Source organism: Dipodomys spectabilis, unplaced genomic scaffold (genome assembly GCF_019054845.1).
Source record: "Dipodomys spectabilis isolate Male_0828 unplaced genomic scaffold, ASM1905484v1 ptg000145l, whole genome shotgun sequence".
In the NCBI taxonomy this organism is placed as follows: Eukaryota; Metazoa; Chordata; class Mammalia; order Rodentia; family Heteromyidae; genus Dipodomys; species Dipodomys spectabilis.
This window is the reverse complement of record NW_024870822.1, coordinates 9680220-9702288: the sequence shown is the minus strand read 5'-3', so window position 1 is coordinate 9702288 and position 22069 is coordinate 9680220. Positions and strand designations below refer to the sequence as shown.

The window sequence follows — 22069 nt, the reverse complement described above, 5'->3', positions numbered from 1 at the left end:
TAAAACTTAAACCCCAAATCCCATGGGCTGTAAGTGTGAGCTAATTGCAGAATTATTATACATTTTCATTTTATTCTTATGTAATGAATAGTATTGAATTTAAAGTGCTATTTTATTTTATTTTATTATTTTATTTTGTTTTGTTTTGTTGGTTGTGGGGCTTGAACACTGAGACTGGGCACTGTCCCTCAGCTCTTCAGCTCAAGGCTAGTGCTCTACCAGCCACAGTGCCACTTCTGGTTTTCTGGTGGTTTATTGGAGATAAGAGTCTCATGGATATTCCTGCCCAGGCTGGCTTCAAACCATGATCCTCAGATCTTAGCCTACTGAGTAGCTAGGATTACAGGTGTGAGCCACCAGCACCTGGTTTCAAGTGGTATTTTAAAGTCTATTGCATTAGTAGATAATAGAGTAGGAACTGATTATTAGACCTGAATAATCAAGTGTAGTTGGTGTATAACAACCAGCTATTAAGACGTGTCATATATTTCATGCCAAGAGACCTTTCTGCGCCCTGCCAACAAGTAGAATTCCTCTCTTCTGAGCACATCTAAATCACAAACTAGTATCTAACCTCTGCCATTCTTGGCATTGTTTGACAACCACTGTTCTTTCAATAAAGTAGTGCTTAATTTTTCTCATTGTTTTCATGTTTGCTGGGCATGCCTAGTTCCTAACAGCTGTCAACAACCTTATGAGTATACCATTCCTTATGGTCCTGATAGCAACTTTGAATAAGAACCTCCTCAAGGAACCCTCAAAATACAACTTGCCTGAGTTGATGTTGATTCACTATCCATTGTAAAACATAATTTGTAAATATTCTTTATATGGTTTTGACATTCATCTTTAGTAGGAATTTGATTCAAACTGTATTCTAAATACCACTATTCAACATCATCAAGCATTCAAGACTACTGCTAATGTTTTAAGTTGTGATACCTAAAAATTTCCTGAATAATTAATACAATCAGTGGAGCCTGTGGAATTTATTCAGACAAGCCAATCACAGCCCCAATCAGGAGATCCTACAAAGCCTGCTTCCAAAGCCCTGGTTATCTGTTCTGTTCCCCATGTAACATGGAACAGCAGGTTGTGAGGACACGTGGTTAATAAACTCAGTCTCTTCTGTTTGACGTTTGATATTGTAGGTTTTGCCAACTCTATATGCTTAGAATGAGAATATGTTCCTCACCCAGGGGCAAAAAGGAGATGGTTAAAACGTTTCTCCTCCCTTTACCTAGCACTATAAACTAATACTGGAGTAGGAAAAGATTAATATATCAGTTACTGGCACGAGTGATATCTGAGTTACCTTCTAATCCCAAGATTTTGTTATTTCTGGATTTCCACTGCTATTGTGAGCATTTGTTTTCCAAACACTGACAGGGCAATTTGTTCACCTCTTTATTACTAGTTCCCATTAGATGATTCAATAAACTATGTACTTTTACATCTTTCTCCTCTCCACTCAACACTTAAAAAGTCATGTTTTATTAATCTTCATATATCCTTCATATATCCTCCAAAGAAATAATAACAGACATAAAGCGGACAGTCAGTAAATATTTGTTGAGTGGATCTGAAAATTACTTTATCCATCAGAATCTGAGGAAAAAAATTATCAATGAGCTTTGATGTATTCCATGAACAGTAATACATAAATGGGGTTTGTCTAACACTGTTGAAACATTCCATTCACCTTCAAAGGATGGAATCAGTCTTGATAGTATTGCCTGAATTTACTTTTCTCCTCCCTCTTCTGCAATGAATGAGAATTGCGTTAAGGTTTCTAAAGATCCTTGAAGCCAAGCACCTCATTTTGTTTGGGGCTAATCCAAGAAATGACAAAATGATCCTAACTCTTTGCCTATCTGTTGATCCTGCTGAAGCAATTACTTCCCAATTAACTGCTGAGAACTAAAATCTTGTTTCTTTAAGATGTTATTATTTTAATCATAGTTCCTTCTCCAAATGTAGCACCCCTATCAGAGAAACATGGAGAAAGAGAAACTGGTTGGAGAGGCATGTTTGGCATGTCTTTTCCTGTGATATCTGTTTGGCACAAATTTATTTTTAACTAGTCTGTTAAAAGGTACATACTCATAGGGTGACACAATGTTTTAATACATGTAACATTTTGTAATATGTAAGTCAGGCTAAGTACATCTATCTCTTCAAACATTTATTAAATCTTTATGGTGAACCAGTCAGATCCCTATTCTCTCTGACCTTCTGAAATGCACTCTGTATTGTTGTTACACTTGTCCTACTATATTAGAGCTGACTAGAATTTCTTGTTTCTGACTGTGATTTAGATAGATCATTGTCCATTCTTCCTACTGGTTACTCTAATTGTACTCCCTACTTCTCTGAGGTCAACTATTTATAATTCTACATGAGTGAGATCATTCTATAGTTATCTTCTTTTGTGCCTGGCCTATCTTACTTAGCATAATGGTCCCCATTTCCATTTATGCTGTCACAAATCATAGGATTTCATTTTTTATGGCTGAGTAGTATTCCATTGTATGGTCCAGTTTTTCTTTATACGTCTTCTGTTTTATTACTTATATTAAATAATTTAATTAGTGAGGCCTTCTTTTAATATAATACCATGTCCTTTTTCTTATCCCTAGATTTAAGAATTTTTAATGAAAAATCTGATCTGAAGAAGGAATTTTTATGTTTTATAAATCATCATCATTTTTTAATCATCATCTATCTAATAATAAGATGTACTGTCTTCCAATTGATTATTCATTTCAAGACTTTAATATAACAAAAGTGTTTATCCCTTGTCTTTATTCACAGTAAACAGATCCGAGCTATGTTAGGCCAGTTTAGTCAGGCAGAAGGCTTACTAATGAAAGCTGGAGTTCAGCCAGAGACTTTCGATGGAGTTCTTTTGGATCTTGGATGTTCCTCCATGCAACTTGATGCTCCTGAAAGAGGTTTTTCCCTTCGGAAGGATGGCCCTTTGGACATGAGGATGGATGGTGGCAGGTGAGTATTGATAAAGCATTTCTCCTTACACACAGACAGACAGACACACTCACACACACACACACAGACACACAAACAGCACCCACACAAATCAATTACCCCCCAAGATGGTCTGAATTTAATTTCCTTTTAAGACTAAAGAATTACCATTATACATCCACATCTAGCAATACCAGTACATAATAAATCAATTTCGTTTGTTACTCATTATAAACCTTTAACATTTCCTTGGCTTTGCAATTCTCAAAGAAATTAATTGCCATTTTTATACACAATAGTATGGAGAAATTTTGCAGTTGATTATTTTTTTCAATGATATGAACTTGTCATACTAACGATATGAATAAATGTCATACTGAAACAATGGTTTTACCCTTATACATGCCTCACTCAATCTCTTATGAACTATATTTAATGCATATTAGATTATAATATTACAAAAAAGCAGTTATCCAGAGGTCACCAGTTGTATGTTTTTTCCCATCTCTCCTTTTTTGTGTATTAGGTTACCAGTTGTATGTTTTTTCCCATCTCTCCTTTTTTGTGTATTAGTACTTGGGCTTTAACTCAGGACGTGGGTATTGTCCCTGAGAATTTTTGTTCAAGGACAGCAATCTACCTCTTGAGTTCCACATCTAGCTTTTTGGTGGTTAATCAGATATGAGTCTCATGGACTTGGTTGGCTTTGAACCATCATCCTTATATCTCAGGCTTCTGGTGGCTAGTTTAACAGATATAAGTTACTAGTGTCCAGCTGTCATGTCTTTTTTTACTGGCACTTTGAACTTTCTCCAGAGAAATTGCAACTTATGATAGTACATTAAACATAGCCCTGTGTGTGATACCTTTCATACCTGGTCTTCATTTCCACAACACTGCAGAAATAATAACACTTGTTCATAACCTGTGAGCATGTGCAAAAATTAGTTTTTACCTGAATTAATGTTTAAAACTTGGTTTAACACATTTTTTTAGTACCAACTTTGGACCTGAACCTATATCAACAAAACATAACTGTTTTTTCTGATTCATATTTTGACCTACCACAATACACTTTGTCTTATGTTATTATTCATATATAGCCCTTTACCCATGTTCTGACATTATTTCTTAACTTTGGTTGTGAGCTGTATATTTTTAGAATACCGATGTTTCTGAGTCTTATTTCTTCTGCTTTGTGCATTGTTAACATTCATAGAATGAAGAATGTCATCATAAAAGAAAATAATAAAAAATTCACTAAAAACCAATGACTACCAGTAAAGGTCAAACATTCTCTTGTTTAGAGCTCGAGGTGGTTGTTCAGAAACAATAAAAATGTCAAACAAATTTCTGTTGTGTTCCTTGCTAAAGAACATGCCTTCAGAAACACAATGAATAAAGTATCTAATAAACAGTAGTAAAGACCCATGTTTGTAATATAAACACCAGCATATTTTTGTCTGTTTCAGAATCACTGATGTTCTCGTTCAAGATCTTGAAAATAAATTGCTCTGGAGAATTAAACTCTTAAGTAGATACCTAGTAGATGGACTAAGAATTGAACAATTTCTCTTAAAAAGCTGAATGAATTCTGAGTAGATAGCATAGACTGTAAACCTATCTATGGCATTTTGAAATGGAAAATTAATTCACTTGAGTTCTTAGAAACAGGAAAGTCAGAGATGCAAATATGTGTACTGCAGTTCAAATGAGGTAATAGACAGTTTTGGTCCAGAACAAAAATTTGATGTCTGATCCTGGAGAGTGATGTATCCCTTAATGAAGATGGACACAGGAGCTATTTAACACTGAAATATTAAAAAGTAATTTATTCTGTGCTGAATCCAATTTCAATAATAGCTTTAGATTATAAACATTCTAGTATAGCAAAAAGAAATTCAAAGCTCTAAGGACTTGAAAGTTTTTGCTGGCAGTTCATAAGATGTAATAAGTTGGCAAATATCTTAATTGTTTTGCTCTTGTATGTAGCCACTGTCAGTCACTAAAATCTATAGGAATGACAGTACTGCCCTGTTAAGCAAGAGGCACATCCAGAATCTTAGCTTCTTCTCCATATGAAAACCATTCCAAAACAACCTGGTAGCCAGCCCTCAGAGTAATGTCCAGCTGCCTTGGAGCATTCTAGAATGCTTCTATCCTATTATTTAGTGTTAATATAAGAATAAAAAAATTACTTTTGTTGTCCAGTGCATTTTTTGACTTTTTTCTTGAAAAACTTCTAAGCACACCAATATTATCTTTAAAACAATTTTTAGTTAGAGTATATGATTCTCATGGAGACTACCATAATTAACAAGGTCTGTTCCAATACTCAGTGGTTTTGACAAGTTCATTTACAGATAGGTAAGGCCCAGTATGAATTTTGTCACTTATGCAAAAAAATAGCCCCTTGAATTTTTGAATAGGGAATATCTGAAGTACGTTAACATTCTCTGAATATCATCTATGTGCCAGTCATTATACTATCCATGTTTAAAGTTCCATGAACCCCTACTTGTCCCAATAACTATGGGGCATAAATATTGTTACTTTAATCTCATAGTTCAAGTATGTTTAAAAGGTTTCCCAATGTGAGTAACAGGCCAGGATTCTAGTCAATCTGTCTAACCCAAAAGACCACATCTGTACCTTGGCAGACAAAGACGCCAAACTCATTGAGGTAGATAAAAGGGCTAACTTACGTAGCAGTGGTCGGGGAGTGACATGCTGCCTTGATCCCTTTCTTCTACTCCCTCTACCCCAAAAAAGAAATCATTGTATGTGGAAAGCAGAATTTGTCCTTCTCCCTCTAAGATATATAGACAGAGATTAAGGACATAATAAAATGAGGGACATGCCAAAGCCGAGTTTTGGTTTGTTTGTTTTTCCTTGAAAGTACTAACATGGTAGCAGTTTTGTATTTTTAAGAGGGTTTGTGGTCTCAGCCTCCTGAGTAGTTAGGATTACAAGTATGAATCACAGATGCCCAGCTCCAACAATCAATTTACTATGCCTCACATTTAGTTAAGTTCTTGAGTTGTAGGTTTGTTCAAATATCAGCAGTAGGCCTTATATTTCTCTCTTAGACAAAAATAAATAATAAAATAAAAAATATTGAAGTAGTAATTTAAATTTAACAAACTTAAGTCCATTAAAATAATTCCCACTAAAATAGTTTCCCCATTATTTTAGTTTGAGATAAATCTATGGAAGCAATAAATTCTGTGAGTGAAAGTTAAAGGTTAGTAAAATATTTTACCTTCCTGCTGCTATGACTTTGATGAGAGTTAGAGTTCTTGCCGTTAATGATGACTATAGAAAATGGGAAATCTTTTTCATTGTGTAAAACTTTGGTCTCTTTAAAACCCCACATGCTCTTCTAGACTATGTGTTGTACATGCCTGACTTGATGTCTCTGTACTCTGAAGTTTCAACTCCAACCAATAAAAACTGACCTCAGTGACCTAATTGCCTCTTTGTGTGCATAGGTATCCTGACATGCCTACTGCTGCTGATGTTGTGAATGCTTTAGATCAGCAGGCCCTTGCATCCATCCTAAGAACATATGGGGAGGAGAAGCATGCCAGAAAAATTGCTTCAGCAATCGCCCACGCACGAAGCATATACCCTATCACCAGAACCCAGCAGCTTGCCAGCATTGTTGCAGGTACTCTCACTAATTATGATAGTGTCTGAGAGGAAGAAAAGGACAGAAAGAAAGGTGTTTCTTTTTTTCTTTACTACCAGAAGGATTCATTGGTATCTGAAATCATACAGGATAGTGTTCCTATCTTCTAACGTCAAATTTCTTTGAGTTTTCAGGATTTGCTCCTCCAATATCTCTTCCCCATATTCAACTAAAAAAAAAAACAACTGTATACTGAAGTTTGTTGATTAGTATAATAGCAGAGTTTTTACATGAGGTATTTAGTCATTTGTGTCTAATAAAATGAAACATGGAATGATGAGCAAAAGAATTTCTTGATCTGTCACAGTGGTTGGTATGCATCTTGTATAATATTTGACATTACCACTTTTAGTTTCACATTTCTGCATTTCAATATTTTGGGAAAAAAGGAGAATTTCATTGCTCAACTGCTAAAATAAAATCCAGTGACTCATACATCTATTCTAAACAAGCACCTAACAAAGGATATGTGATGTATAGGTTACTCCACTTTGCGAATGCTAACAAAATCAGCCTATAGGGCTTATTGAAACATTTTGTCTTTTCTGCTGTGCCCCACCATAAACCTCTTGAACCTAACTGTAGCTAGGAGGTACTTTATTATATAGCCTTTTTGTTTGAAGCCAAAGTTGTTTCACAGCTGTGTTTCATGATGAAAGTTTTCCAAGGTAAAAATACAACTCCTACAGTATTCCAGTGGTAAAGTATCTTACTAGAGCAATTGAAATCATGTATCATTTTTATTTACCAAAAATGTGTTTCTTTACAGTGGTTCCTGTTAAGTTACTTAGTTGTTTAAAGAAGAAGTAAAAATGAGGAATATTTATGGAGCATTTCAAAAGTACTGACAGTAGTTATATCTATCCTAATGAATACCATTAAGGTATATATAGCAATTGTTTTGTGGCATAATTAAATAATACCATATTCCCCTTAGGAATAAAATATAAGGAGAAGACTAAGTGTCTAATATTCTGAACTATATTATTCAAGGCACTTTAAAATCACTGTTGAGACTACTTCAGGCAAGTTAGATCAGAATTCTTGTTGGCAATGTGATTGTAAAATATTTCATGGTATTTTCCCCCTAAAAGAGTTTAAACTAGAATTCTGATGTGAAATTCATTGCTACCTTATGAACTTTTTTTCTTCTCCATATACAGTAACTACTTCACCATAGCCTTTGGTCATTCCTTAAGTTACTATGCATGTTGGGTTCTGTTTAACATTAGAAATAAAAGCAGTAAGAAATTAGCTTAAGAAAATATATACTTTTCTAGTACAAAAAATGAGGATTGGGACTTACTAAGGACTCTGGAGATTTTTCTAGCTGAAAATCCCATTTGAAAACAAGTCTGAAGAAATCAATACTTTGCTCAAGATTATAGCCTTACTAATGAGATATTAGTACTAATCCCAAATCTAGGAAAGCATGGGGAAAATGGAGAATCTGCCTTTAAGAAACTAAAATGGGGAGTCTGCCTTTAAGAAGTTAACATTTCTGATTCTTGATCCTAATCTCTGAGGTTGGGGAAACAACTGTGTTTCATTAGGTAGAAATTCAATGATGATGTCCCATAGGAATAATTAAGGTATTTTTAGGATGATTGTTGATGAGAAAAACACATTAGAGCTGTGGAAAAATGACAGAGTAAATGTGAGACTATTCATGTATGGGTAAGTAAAACCCCAGTATATTAAATACCATTATCTGTCTCAGTATGTGTCTATAAAGTACAATTTTCTTAATGATGATACAGTTTTATTGAAAAGAAATCCCAATTTAATCCAAATTATTAAAGTAATACATAAATGTTGTGGTACTTCTAAATTTAATAAATTTAATAAGGCCAGGTATGGCCATACAACTAGCAATCTCAGTAGAACACCTGGCTAGGAAATACAAAGCCCTGAGTGCAAACATTAGTACTACCATAAATAAAAATAAAAAATAAATAAAATAAATTTTATAATCTTTTGATTGATTATCAAAATCAATGACCTTTATTAAGAATAAAATAGCTGGCCGGGTGCCAGTGGCTCATGCCTGTAATCCTAGCTACTTAGGAGGTTGAAATCTGAGGATCATAGTTCAAAGTCAGCCTGGGCAGCAAAATCCGTGACACTCTTATCTCCAATAAACCAGTAGAAAACCAGAAGTGGTGCTGTTGCTCAAGCATTAGAGCACTTGCCTTGAGCTGAAGAGCACAGGGACAGCGCCCAAGTCCAGAGTTCAAGCCCCGCAACCGAAAAAAAAAAAAAAAGAATAAAATAATTATGAAATATATTTGGGGAGAGATGGCAATTTGACAAGCTTGATATTTAGGTACTGTATTCAAACTCTTTAGGAGTCCAGTAAACTCATTAATATATTCAAGACTATTAAGCCGATTGGGAAATATTCAGCATATAACAAAACCTGTATTTTGATGGAAACATGAATTACTTCACTTTTCAAAAGCTAATAATCCAGTAAGACAAGTAAAACTAACCACCATACTTGAAATTACAATGTACTCAGTAAAATTCTGTAATAACTTAGCTAATTATGCATAATGTGTAAAAACCAAAACCTACTAAGCACAAGAGAATTTTAGCAGGAGCGCTGAAAGACAAATTTTTAGGGCTCATTGGTGAATGGAACATAGCACTTTCAACTATCATGAATTACTTAATGAATTATCAAAACAGAAATTTATTTTTTTTGTTTATTCTTCTTGCAGAGTTGACATACAGAGCAGTTTTCAAGTCCCAAAACAGTCTGCAGAGCTTCGCTATTCATACTATAGATGATATAGATACTATTTTTAAAAAATAGCCAGGAGTTTTAATATAAGTGTTTAATGATAGAAAGTGTTATCTATGATTTTACCCCTCTAATATATATATATGTATATATATATGTATATATATAATATATATATGGAATTATAAGTTGTGTGGCATAGCTCAAGTGGTAGAGTTTCTACCTAACAAGAATATAGTCTAACAACATTAACACTGGTATACACTGGTAAATTAGAAAAACCACATTGCTTCCCCATGTTTTAGTACATATATATATATATGTGTGTGCATATATATATATATATATATATATATATATATATATATTCCTGTCTTCTTAATTAAGACTGCTAAGAGGAAAAATAATGCTCTGATAAAATCCTAATATTGACAATCAATACATTCCAAAATCTTCAAACTATTTAGAAAAAAGAAAATGTATATACTTGGTTGGGAGAAAAATGGGTATGGCCTGGATCTTGTAGAATTGATGTACATTTGATTTGTACAGAGTTGAAAATGAGAGAGATTGCAGACATCCTATGAATTAAAAATGCCTATTTTTTCTCAAAAATCTGGCTTCACGTATATCATTATTTTTCTATATTCTAATTCTCTTTTCATTCTCTGAGTACAGCAAAGATAATCACCAATGAAATGCTTGTCTAACTCAATGAAAAGAACTTAGTTCAAGTCCTAGCTCTACAGCTTTCTTCATATATTGAATGTTTATAGACCTCATCTTCTTGGCCTTGAAATAATAGTTAGATAATGTTATTGTTCATTCTTTTTAAAAATTATGACTATACTAATTATTTCTGCCTAAATCAAAAAAATATTCCTAACATTTTAAGATTTAAATTAAATTTTCATATAGATGATTGATCCAGAGTAAAATAGATACATAATATTACCTAAATGGGAAATGAAAGAGAGGAAAATTTCTTATATATTTGTGATTCATGTTGATTAAATGTACAGATTTATTCTGTGACTGAAACTTATGTAACCTTTATTCTGACTCATGAAGTGGTTACGTGGCCAGAGCTTAATGAATGCTTGTTGAACAAATAAATCAATAAAATGATGTTTACATTTCCAGTGAAGTGAAATGAAAATTCAGGAGAAAAAAGTGTAAATGGGAATCAATTGTACTCTGCCCTTCACTCTGAAGAGGGTAGCAAACCAAACATCAACACTCTCAGTATGAATCAAAGCAGCTTGAAGAGCAGGAAAGAGACCTCCAAACATAGAATTAAAAACAATCATTCTTTTTCTAGGTCTGCTATGTATATGCTCTATGAATTTGAGTCAGTCACTTATCTTCTATGATCCTACTCTAAAAAATAGAACTAATTCTTTCTGTGACCATAATGAGATAGTTTGTAGAGATGTTCTTTGCAAAATTAAAATGTAAGTACACTTGTCTACAGTTTTCTCACCGAAATAGGATAATTCAGAGAGAAAACAAGTGCTCTTCACAGTACCCTGTGTGTGGTCTTCTCTGTCCTTTGCCAAGGAGTTTGATAGGTTTATCATTTCATTCTGAGCTGTTCTTCCCATAAGTTATGTGACATTTAGGATGGGGATGAAAAGAAACCTTTTTATTCAGTGGGACATTCAATATGTAATATTGAACAGAAGTTTGTTTGGGAAATGTCACTTGATAATCTAAGTTATGAAGTTACCATATTAGTTCAGAGTTGATTAGATTGTACAAAACTAAAATAATGATATGCCTCAATTTATATCTAAAATTATCCTCTTTTTCATGCAAAGTTTTATTAAGACAGAGAGGCTTTTTAAACAGGTGAGTAGGTAAGTAGGTAGGTAGGATGGTAAGTAGGTAGACAGACATACAGACAGATAGATATGGATTGATAGATGTATAGATTGGTAGATAGAATTATTAGCAGTCACTGCTAACAAATTTTAGTAGGACAATAAATTTTTGTGATGAATTTTATCTATTTTTACCATCATTCTATTTAATAACCTATATACTATTACTTTGTCTTTCCCCTAAAAATACTCTTTATACCATATTGCTGTGTGATTCCAAAATAAAAATGAAGGTGTTAGTGTCTTTAGTTATCACCCAGATAGAAAACATATGATCAGACCCACAGTAGAATTTGGATGGTTTGCAATAGCTGTTTGCCCCTACCTTTGATAATGCACTTATTCTTCTATCATATTAAATTCCTTGAATTTAAACTTTTATACACTATCTGCATTACTGAGATGGTAGCTTCTTTCCAACTAAATTATCAAATGTCATTTTATGAGTAAACTTGTTAAGAGATGTCCTAGGAAAAAAGCATCACTTAGAATAGAATGAAGTGTCAAGGAATAAAATAGAAAAAGAAAACAAAACATCTTTTTTGCATTAAAAAAAACTTAGCTAATCTCATTTGTAGTACTGAGTGAAGGCAATGTCCAACTGACCAAGGTACAACCCTAATTTAATGATAAAGATTAGTAATGGTAACTGAGTAAATACTAGGTACCATCTGAAATTATTTTTACAAATAAAGCTCATTAATCTTCAGAAAAACTCATGAGACAAATGCATTATTCTTGTCCCTGTATTATAGATGAGGAAACCAAAGCATAAAGAGATTAAGAACATTGCCTTTAGTTCAACTAATTCTGGGATTGGAAGGTAAAATCTCCTTCTGGACCCTAAGTTTTCTTTAGGTGAGGAAGCAATTCTGGAATTTGAGCTTAAGGTTCCATGCTTGCTTACATAATTAGATTGGTATTTGCCCAGTTGAGTCATCTTTTTTTTCCTCTTGTTATTTTTTAGATAAACAACTCACTTTTTTGCTTGGTCAACTTGGAGCATGATCCTCTATTTGTTTTCTTCCCTCCCTCCCATATCTGGAATAACTAGCAAATATTACTGTACTTAGCATTTTCTGTTGAGATGAGGTCTCATGAACTCTTTACCTAGGCTGGCTTCAAACCTTGGTCCTCTTGAACACCTCCCAACTAGCTAGGATTATAATCATAAACCATTGACACAATGCTTAGACCCTATTCATTTAATTATATTATACCACCAGGTCTCTTTTAATTAAAGAACTATGTTCTAATTCCTTTATAATCATGAAGACTATAAAGAACTATATTCCTTATGACAGAATGCTACAGATCAGTCTTCAAGGATATTATATACTTGTAAAGAAAAAAGTTAGGTAAACCATTCAGACTATATCCAGTCATAAACAAAAAGATGAAGCAGTGGATTTCAATGTAATACGATTGTTAATAGGCACAGGGATTGAATAGATATAATAAGCAAGGATACATTTCAATTAAGGATTTTAAGACAAAAAATAGTACTTATTTATTTATGTATTTTTTAAAGTTCCTGTTACCAAGTACCTAGTAGAAGCTATTTAATTGCAGAAATAAAAGTATTGATGAACAAATAAATGATCAACTCAATAGGGTTTCAGATTAGTATGAAGAGCCATAAGACAATTCAAGATCTAATCCTAGGACATAATACAGTTCCAAATTACTCAAATTTTGCATTATCTTAGCACCTATATAATAAATGAAACCGTGAACTTAGTCAGATTCTTAGAACAGTAATTCACTATAACCTCATTCTGTAGATTTTCCTTATTCTAGTTGAATTTTAAATGGCTTCTAGGGAGCAAAAGAAATGAAAATGCATTTATTCACCTCATTACTTCATTTCTTAATATTTTAAGCTTCGTATACTTCTGCAAGTAAAAATTAACAGTGATCTCCTTGTATTACAAATGCAGTGTATTAGCAGCTTTCACACTGTTACTAATTTTTAATACATCCAAACAAACAGGCCCATTTTATCCTCTGTATTGATTAAAAAAAGAAGAACTAGTTCTTATAACTTATTTCAAAGCCTTCAAAATTAGTGATAGATACTCATGTGGCCTCTCCATTTAGAAATCTAGACCAAGCAGTTTCATATGTCAGTTGCATTTCCATCTTGGTTTTGAAATTTTCATGATCCAGTCTTGTCTTTGTGATATGTATAATAGCATGTCTTGTTTACCCAAAAAAATATCAAGAAGTTCAGCAATATGAAGTAGTAAGTATCTTTCCAAAATGATGGGGACACACATTTTTGAGTTGGTTAATATTGAAATTTTCCACTAAATATTTTATCATATTGCTTAATTTTTATGCACTGTGCAGGTATTTTATGCATTGTTTGGATATTTGGTTTACTTCTAAGTGGTAGCTGTTATTAAAATTCATATAATAAATAAGGTGGGCATATTTAAGGGATGTTGGGGTCAGGTATTCCTCTGCCCCAATTCATTATGGGATACTAATAGCGGCTATGTCTTTTATCTCCTTAAACAATGCTTTACAAAAGGGATACATAGACTTTTCGAAATCAAAAGCCTTTGTTGGACAAAGCACTGCCTAGTATTTACGGTCCAAAGTACTATTTCTTTAGAAATTTAGTGAGGTAGAGCGGGTAGAAATGTAAATGATGGGAGGAGGGGGAAGTTCAGTATTGGATTTGGATTTGGGAAGATATTTATAATTTATAACTCAATTAAATATATGTATATTAGAGAATTTTATCATGCAATCTTCATTCGGCTAACCAGTTAGTCTATAAACGAACCTGTTTCAATAAAAATGATATTATCCAACTTCTACCTTCCAAGAGGTTTTTTTAAAAATCCTCTTATACTACAATGGAGTATTTTATTGTAGGTAACTATGCTAAAGAAAATAAGTAACTATCTTGGAATTCAAAGATTAATTTTGACCTCATAAAGGAAGACAAGCATTGTTAAATACATTTAAATACATTTTCATATTCTTTTCACCAAACTTTAGGAAGTAAAAGTGGCCCAACTCTGCACATGTATTGCATGAAATAGACTATTTCTCAACATTATAAATATAATATTATATTATGAGTTTTAAATATATTCATACTTCCTGTTTGGACTTCAGGTTTTCTTTTCACACCACCTTGCAAATAAGTCTTAATCATGCAAATAGGTCTTAATCTTAATCATAAAGATTTGGTAGTTAAACTAATATTAGCCACCTAAATACATGATTCAGTTTGAGTTATCCCAGCTATCCTCAGCAAATTAAGACAAGTAGAGTATATGTAGTTTTATTGAAGAATAATGTATAAAAAATCCAATCTTCCATTTTAATTCAAGTTTCTTACTTCACCACTTTACTTCTTTTCAAGCCTATTTGATTTGTTAAAAGCTATTGTAGTGGGATCATATTATTATCAGATTTAACCTGGTAGGAGCTGAGGATTACATGAGATGCTGAAGAAGTTTAAAAAGAACCTCACTTAGTAAAGCCAATCATTCAAGTTCACAGATTTTAATTAACAGTTTGAAATTTGTAATAATACCTGAATTTTATATGGGTGAGAATGTAACACTATTTTAAAGGATCGCAAGCAAAAGGACATAGGTTGTGTCACAGAAACTTACTAACTGCAATAGAAATTCAACAGATGAATACTGGCAAACAGGTGCAAGAGCTTAATTAATTTCTAAGCCCTATGACTCAGGGGGAGTTGCAGTGCATCATGTTGATAAACACAGCATGAGCTCATTTCATTCACAAGTTTTAAAGTCTCAATACAGTTGAACACATGAATGGATTAATTTTTTTTTTAAGTGTAAGTAGCATAAGGGTATCCTAGAACTGAGAATGCTAATTTTTCTCGGGGTCCTGAAGCTATTTGTCTAGTGAGAAGTAAGATTCTATTTTATGAATGAAATCTAACTTCTTTCCCAAACAAATTGTGTTCTCTCACTGTATGCAGTATAGATTGTTACTAAGATTTTTCTCTTAATGTAAAATTCTTTGTGAATCAGAGGGAAACTTTGTTCACTGATACAGCTTTTTTTCAGCTTCTTCAATCACACATGAAGGAAGTTCTCTGACATTGTGGTGATGATATTAAGTGGTCAGATGTCATGGGGTTAAAATTAATGCAACAGAAGCAAAACTAATGGAATGCAGAAGCTCTCTTGAATAGTATAATTACAAGTAGTGAGTTGCAGGATGGTAATTTAGCTAACTTATAGTTTATTCTCATAGCGATTCACCTATTTTGTTAGTACCTCGTTTATTTGAGAATTTGATGGAAACCATCGAACATCTCCACATAATATTGCGCATGTACAACAGTCTTACAAATGTTTGAGGGAGTTCATGGGTTTCTACCTTAAAAGTATCATTTACAATATATCTTAACATTTATCTAGGATTGAAAGAATGCTTTTCATTCTTTGGATTTTCCCGTTTGAGACCTACTATGCACAAGACTCTACACCTGTGACTGAGGAGACAGAAGGAAATAAGAAAAGGACTCTGGGCTTTTTACAATCTAGTGCAAACTGATAGATAAGTAGTAAGAAATTGTTAAAATATGTATGAAAAAAGCCATTGCAAGGGCTTGCTAGGAAAGATGGCACCTATGAAGGCTGGGTAGATGTGAACTATAAGAGAAAAGACATTGTGAGGGAAAACAGGAAGTGGGAGACACATGAGAGCAGGATGCACTACCTTTTCATTGCTAAAATTGTGCATTGATAAGAAGTGTGTAGCAACAAATGTATGGGGGAAAATCCGTTTTCTCTGTCAAAATTCATCAAGAAGTTTTCAAAAGCTTTAAAGAATTTGAAAGGAGCCAGGCTTACCTTCCCCAAGACTTTAGCCATCTTGACCCTTTTTTCTAGTTTTTATTTGTTTGTCACCCCACCCAACTCCCACTGTCTTCCTTGGCTGGATAATCTTGGTACTCATTTTGAAGGTGAAAGCAATTATAAAGGGCTTGCTTCTAAACAAATGAGTCAGGAAAATCCCATATGTACTACATTTCTAATCAAATACATGTAATCTGTACCTGCCAAAAGCAGCAGTTACAACTGTTCCTTTTTTAGCCCATATCACAAAAGTAGATGAAAAAGAGAGCAAATGCGTAGTCTAATAGTCTGAGCTAACAATGAGTTATTTTCAGTAGAGCAAAAAGGACAAAAGCCACAGATATCTATTACGGTTCCCAGGGTAAGAGACCAAGGCAGTTGCCGCCTTCACCAGATGCCCAGTCTTTAGGCTTGATAATGCACATCTTCCCTAGGGAAATATAGAGAGAAAACTAAACTCTTGCAACTTGATGCAGAGTGATTTGGCTTCCATTCAAACATCTCTCAGTAAAAGCCTATTCAGGCTGAGAGTAAAGATTCCATACTTGTTTTTTCTTACAAAGTGAGATTGGTATATAAATCACCAGATATGGAATTGGGGCTTCAGAAAATCACCAAACCATGCACTATCATCTTTTCTATTAATCAAAGAGACAAAGGGTTAATATGCTTATTTTATGAATAGTTCTTACAAATCAATAAAGAAAAAAGCAATAACACATAAAGGACACAAAGGGTTTGTTCAATTAATCTATAGTTGGAATCAAATGGCTGTCAGATTTCAAAATATGGCCAAACCTTATTGCCAAAGTAATGCAAATTAAAATAACTAAATTATCATTTACATACTACTGGCTCAAAGAATGATAGTTTCCAGTATGTGGGAAAATAGACTTTCTCATCGCTTATTGACAGAAGTAAATTGATACATCTATTTAGAAGGCAAATTTTAAAATGCTGTTCCAACAGTAAATGGGCAGAAATACCCTTTAACCCAAACAATTCCAATTCTGCAGACATTCAGGTTCACATGAAGTGGCAAATATTTTACTCATATTGTAACTGTCATTTTATAGAACTTTTCTCTCCTTTCTTGATATTTAAACTATGCAACTCATATATTATAACATGTTTTTATGATGGCAAAATTAGAAAATATCAAGTGTGTGCCAGTAGCTCATACCTGTAAACCTAACTACTGTAGATACAGAAGATTTCAGCTCAAACCCAGCCTGGACAGAAAAGTCCATGAGACTCTATCTCCCAAATAGCCAACAAAACTCTCGGTCAAAATTTTCTTAATAAAGACCCAGAAACACAACAAGCCAAAAAAAGGTTGGTCAAATAGAATTGCATTAAACTGCAGGGCTTCTACATGGGAAAGGACATAGCTGGCAAGATCAATAGAAAGCCCACAGACTGGGAGAAGATTTTTTACTAGTCATACAACAGACAAGGGTTTCATATCTAAAATACACTTAGAACTCAAGAAATTAAATCCCCCAAAAACAAATCCTCAAGGAAACAACCACCCCATTAATAAGTAGGCTAAAGACTTAAAGAGAGCCTTCTCTGGAAAGAAAGTAAGAATGGCCAATGGACATATGAAGAAATGTTCAACTTCTCTGGCCATAAAAGAAATGCAAATCAAAACAACATTGAGATTCCACTTCACCCCAGTTAGAATGGCTATAATCAAGAAATCTAGTAACAACAGATGCTGGAGGGATGTGGCCAAAAGGGAACCCTACTGCATTGTTGGTGGGAGTATAAACTTGTTCAACCACTTTGGAAAGTAGTACGGAGGCTCTCAAAAGACTCCACATAGAGCTCCCTATGACCCAGCAATCCCACTTTTGGGCATTTACCCAAATGATCACAAGGCCATACTAAAGCTACTAGCACAACTATGTTTATTGCAGCATTATTCACCATAGCTAAGATATGGAACCAACCCAGATGCCCTTCAGTATATATACAATGGAATTCTATGCTTCCATCTGAAAGAATGACTCCACTCCATTTGTTAGGAAATGGAAAGACTTGGAAAAAATCATATTAAGGGCTGGGAAGGTGGCTCAGTGGTAGAGCGCTTGCCTTGCATGCATGAGGCCCTAGGTTCAATTCCTCAGCACCACATAAGCAAAAAGGAAAAAGCCGGAAGTAGTGCTGTGGCTCAAGTGGTAGAGCGCTAGCCTTGAGCTGAAGAGCTGAGGGACAGCACCCAGGCCCAGAGTTCAGAACCCACGACCAGACCCCCCGCCCCCCAAAAAATCATATTAAATGAAGTAAGCCAGATCCAAAGTCCCATGGTTTCCCTTATTGCAATAATCAGTATACATCTAGGATAATCTTAGCAGATGAGCAGAATAGCTCAAATAGCTATTTACATATAACCACATAAGATGATGCTAAGCAAAATGAACTCTAAGACATGGACACAAGAGGTTTTTCTTTGTTGTTGTTTTTAGTGTATATTGTGATTTTTTTTTTGTTCCTTTGTATGTTCTTCCCCCTATGGTATATCCCCTGTTGTCACTGTATTTGATTTTGGTACCCTCGTATTGTATATACAGTTATTTGAATTAGGGAAGGGAAGGGGAACAACAGAATGGCGAGACAAAGGACAAGCGGGGAGCCAATGCGACAGCGACATACACAAGACTATATGTTGGAAAGGATCTGTACAACTTAGGGGTGGGAGTGGGGGGAGGGAAAGTAGGAGAAAAATGAGGGAAGGGGTAACAAGTTTGATAAGAAATGTACTTATTACCTTATTTATGTAACTGTAATCCCTCTGTACGTCACCTTGACAATTAAAAAAATTAGCCAACAGAAAGCTAGGCAGGAGATGTTACTCAAGGGGGAAATGCCAGCCTCACAAGCAAGCCAAGCAAATGTGAGGCCTGAGTTCAAACCTCAGTCTCCATGAAAAACTAAAAGGGAAAAAAATAGTGATTGTAAACTTCCTAAATGTCCTTTCCTTCTGTGATAGTAGTGTGAACTCCATCAGAGTAGAAGATATTTTTGTCTTATTTTTATTGCATTCTCAGCTAATGGATACTGTGTTTGACACTATAAATACTTATTAAATGAGCCAACAACATTAATGAATCTGCACAACTGAAATTAAAGTGAAGCAAGTAAGCCAAAAGCAAGTGGCAGATCATTTTGCATGCCATTCTTATAAACATATGTGTACACCTAAATTTATATACGTTTTAATTTATATGAAAAGAAAAGGAAATTACCTCTTGTTTACCTGTTGTAGAAGAAAAGTACTATTGATAATTCACTCCATACACAACTAGTATGTTTTTATTTTTAAAGCAATATCATAAAATAGAACTTTAAAGCATCAGTTTATGCCTTTTTTATTTGCCTTACTGGTTTTTTTTTGTTTTTTTTTTTTGTTGTTGTTGGTCATATGGCTTGAACTCTGGGCCTGGGCTCTGTCTATGAACTCTTCAGCTCAAGGCAAGCACTCTACAACTTGATCCATGAGTCCACTTCCAGTTTTCTGGTGGTTAATTGGCGATAAGAGTCTTGTGGGCTTTCCTGCCTGGGCTGGCTTTGAACCATTATCCTGATATCTCAGCCACATGATTAGCTAGGATGACAGCCATGAGCCACCAGTGCCTAGGTTTCTTTACTGGTTTTTTTTTTTTTTTTCTGTTCTGGAGATCCAACCCAGGGCTTTGTACATACCAGGCAAATACTCCACCACAAAACTACAATCCTCTTGTCCCACTGTTTGTAGAGTGTGTGTGTGTGTGTGTGTGTGTGTATGTGTGTGTGTGTGTTTTAAAAAAAAAAGGTTAATTGGAGATAAGTCAGAAGTCTCTAGACTTTCCTGTTCAGACTAGTTTTGAACTAGTATTCTCAGATCTCAGTCTCCTGAGTAACTAGGATTATTGACATGATCCACTGTCTCCTGGACAGTCTTTTAATTTTTAAAAGTTTAAATATAGTCATGGAAGATTTGTAGCAATAACAGTTTGTTTTTTTACTAAGTATTCTAGTAGAGGAAAATGTAGTAAAGAAATGAATATTTGTCCCTTACAAAGTATTATAAAGAAAAAGAAAACAGTGTAAGGGAACTAATGACATAATGCTATTTTTCATAAGAGGAGTCAGAGACTGTTTATTTGGTCTTTTGTTTTTTTTTCACCCCCACCCCCCATGTCCTGGGGCCTGAACTCTGGGCTTGAGCACTATCCCTGAGCCTCTTTGTGCTCAAGGCTATTGCCCTATCCCTTGAGGCACAGTACCACTTCAGGCTTTCTCTGAGTAGTTTATTAGAGATAAGACTTTCCTGCGTGAGCTGGCTTGGATCCTCAGATCTCAGTCTCCTGAGTAGCTAGGATTACTGACTTGAGTCACCGGCACCCAGCTCAGAGACTTTCTCTGTCTGTGATGTTTAAGAAGAGTCCTGAGTAAAGTAGTAAGCCATCATTGTTTGTAAAGACAGTCCTCCAAATACAAAGTCAGGAGCTAGCCTGGACAATTGCCATGGTTCAGTAGAGTGTAGAGAGCAAAGTTGGGGGAGATGTGGTCAGACAGATGGGAGATGATATCCCAAGGCAAGGACTTTACTTGTGTGTGTGTGCAGGGAGGGAGGGAGAGGAGCACCTTCCCTGACGTTTTTTGCTCAATGTGAGCACTCTACCACTTGAGTCACAGCTTTACTTCCAGCCCTTTGGTGGTTAGAGATAAGAGTCTCATGGACTTTTCTGCCTGGGCTACCTTTGAACTGCAATCCTCAGTGTAAATTTTAGCCAAAAGGCAGAAAAGAATTTATTGGGGGCAGAACATACTGCCAGCTTCACAAGAAAGAGGCCTGTGAAGAGAGGAAGGGAAGGGGAAAGAGGGCAACTTCTGGCGGGACTGGGGTTAATATAGGGAGAAGACTCAGAGGAGGAATGGTCATGCAGATGTGACCAGACCTGACCTCAGAGTCTGGGAACCCCCCATGGCCCACAGGAGGCCTGACTGGGTGGTCCAGGATGTGACTGGATGTGACTGCTCCCCTGTGTGCGTCACCTGGGTAACTCAGGTGCTGCACTTCTGGGGTTGACGTGCAGTCCTGCATGAAAAACAAAGGGGAAGGGGAAGTCTGCCTGCAGACTGCCATGGAGAAAGCAGCCTTTTTCCCTCGCAGGCAACTCTCAGACTTCCACGATCTGGATAGCTGATATTATAGGCATGAACCACTGATGCCTGACAAGAACTTTTTATTTACTTCTTTTCTTATTTTGTGGGTCAAGGAGTTTGAATTTAGAGCCTGTGGTCTATCCCTGAGCTTTTAAGCTCAACTCTAGCACTCTACCACTTTGAGCTACAGAGCCACTTCTGGTTTTCTGGTTGTTAATTGGAGATAAGAGACTCACTGACTTTCCTTCCTGGGCTGGCTTCAAACCATGACCCTGAGTTCTCAGCCTCTTGAATAGCTAGGATTACATGTGTGAGTCACTGGCACCTGGCCAGAACTTTACATTTTATTTTATATGGTAGAAACGTTTTGGAGGTAGTTAACAGTAAAGTGACTTGATCTAATTTTTCAATTTAAAAGATGATTGCAGTAGCCCTGTGGAAAAGATGATGACAGCTAATATCAGGGTAATGATGGTAGTGTTGGTATGAAATGGTGGAATTCTTCATACAGAGCTGAGTTGAAAAAAACTTGCTGATATGAGATAAAAGAAAAAGGAAATGTCAGAGAATTAAAACATCACTCCCAAGAAATTTGATCTGGAATATGAGGGTGGCAAGCTTCTACTGAGGCTGAGATCTTTTACCAAAAATCTTGATAGCTATGGTAAGTCCAAGGTTTTTGAATATTACTGTGTGAGAGAAAAATTCCCATTAACTTTCACAAATTGTATAGAAATTAGACATCATG

The 22069-nt window shown here is 34.9% G+C and overlaps 1 protein-coding gene across 2 annotated transcripts in view; it reads left to right on the top strand.

The window, feature by feature from the left end:
* Positions 1-22069, top strand: part of Mettl15 (methyltransferase like 15) — a 130790-nt gene that overhangs the window by 100465 nt on the left and 8256 nt on the right. For both annotated transcript variants that reach the window (XM_042691433.1, XM_042691432.1), the window contains exons 5-6: positions 2815-3006; positions 6477-6655. In XM_042691433.1, the coding sequence (XP_042547367.1) occupies positions 2815-3006; positions 6477-6655 (371 nt within the window). The remainder of the gene's footprint in view (positions 1-2814; positions 3007-6476; positions 6656-22069) is intronic.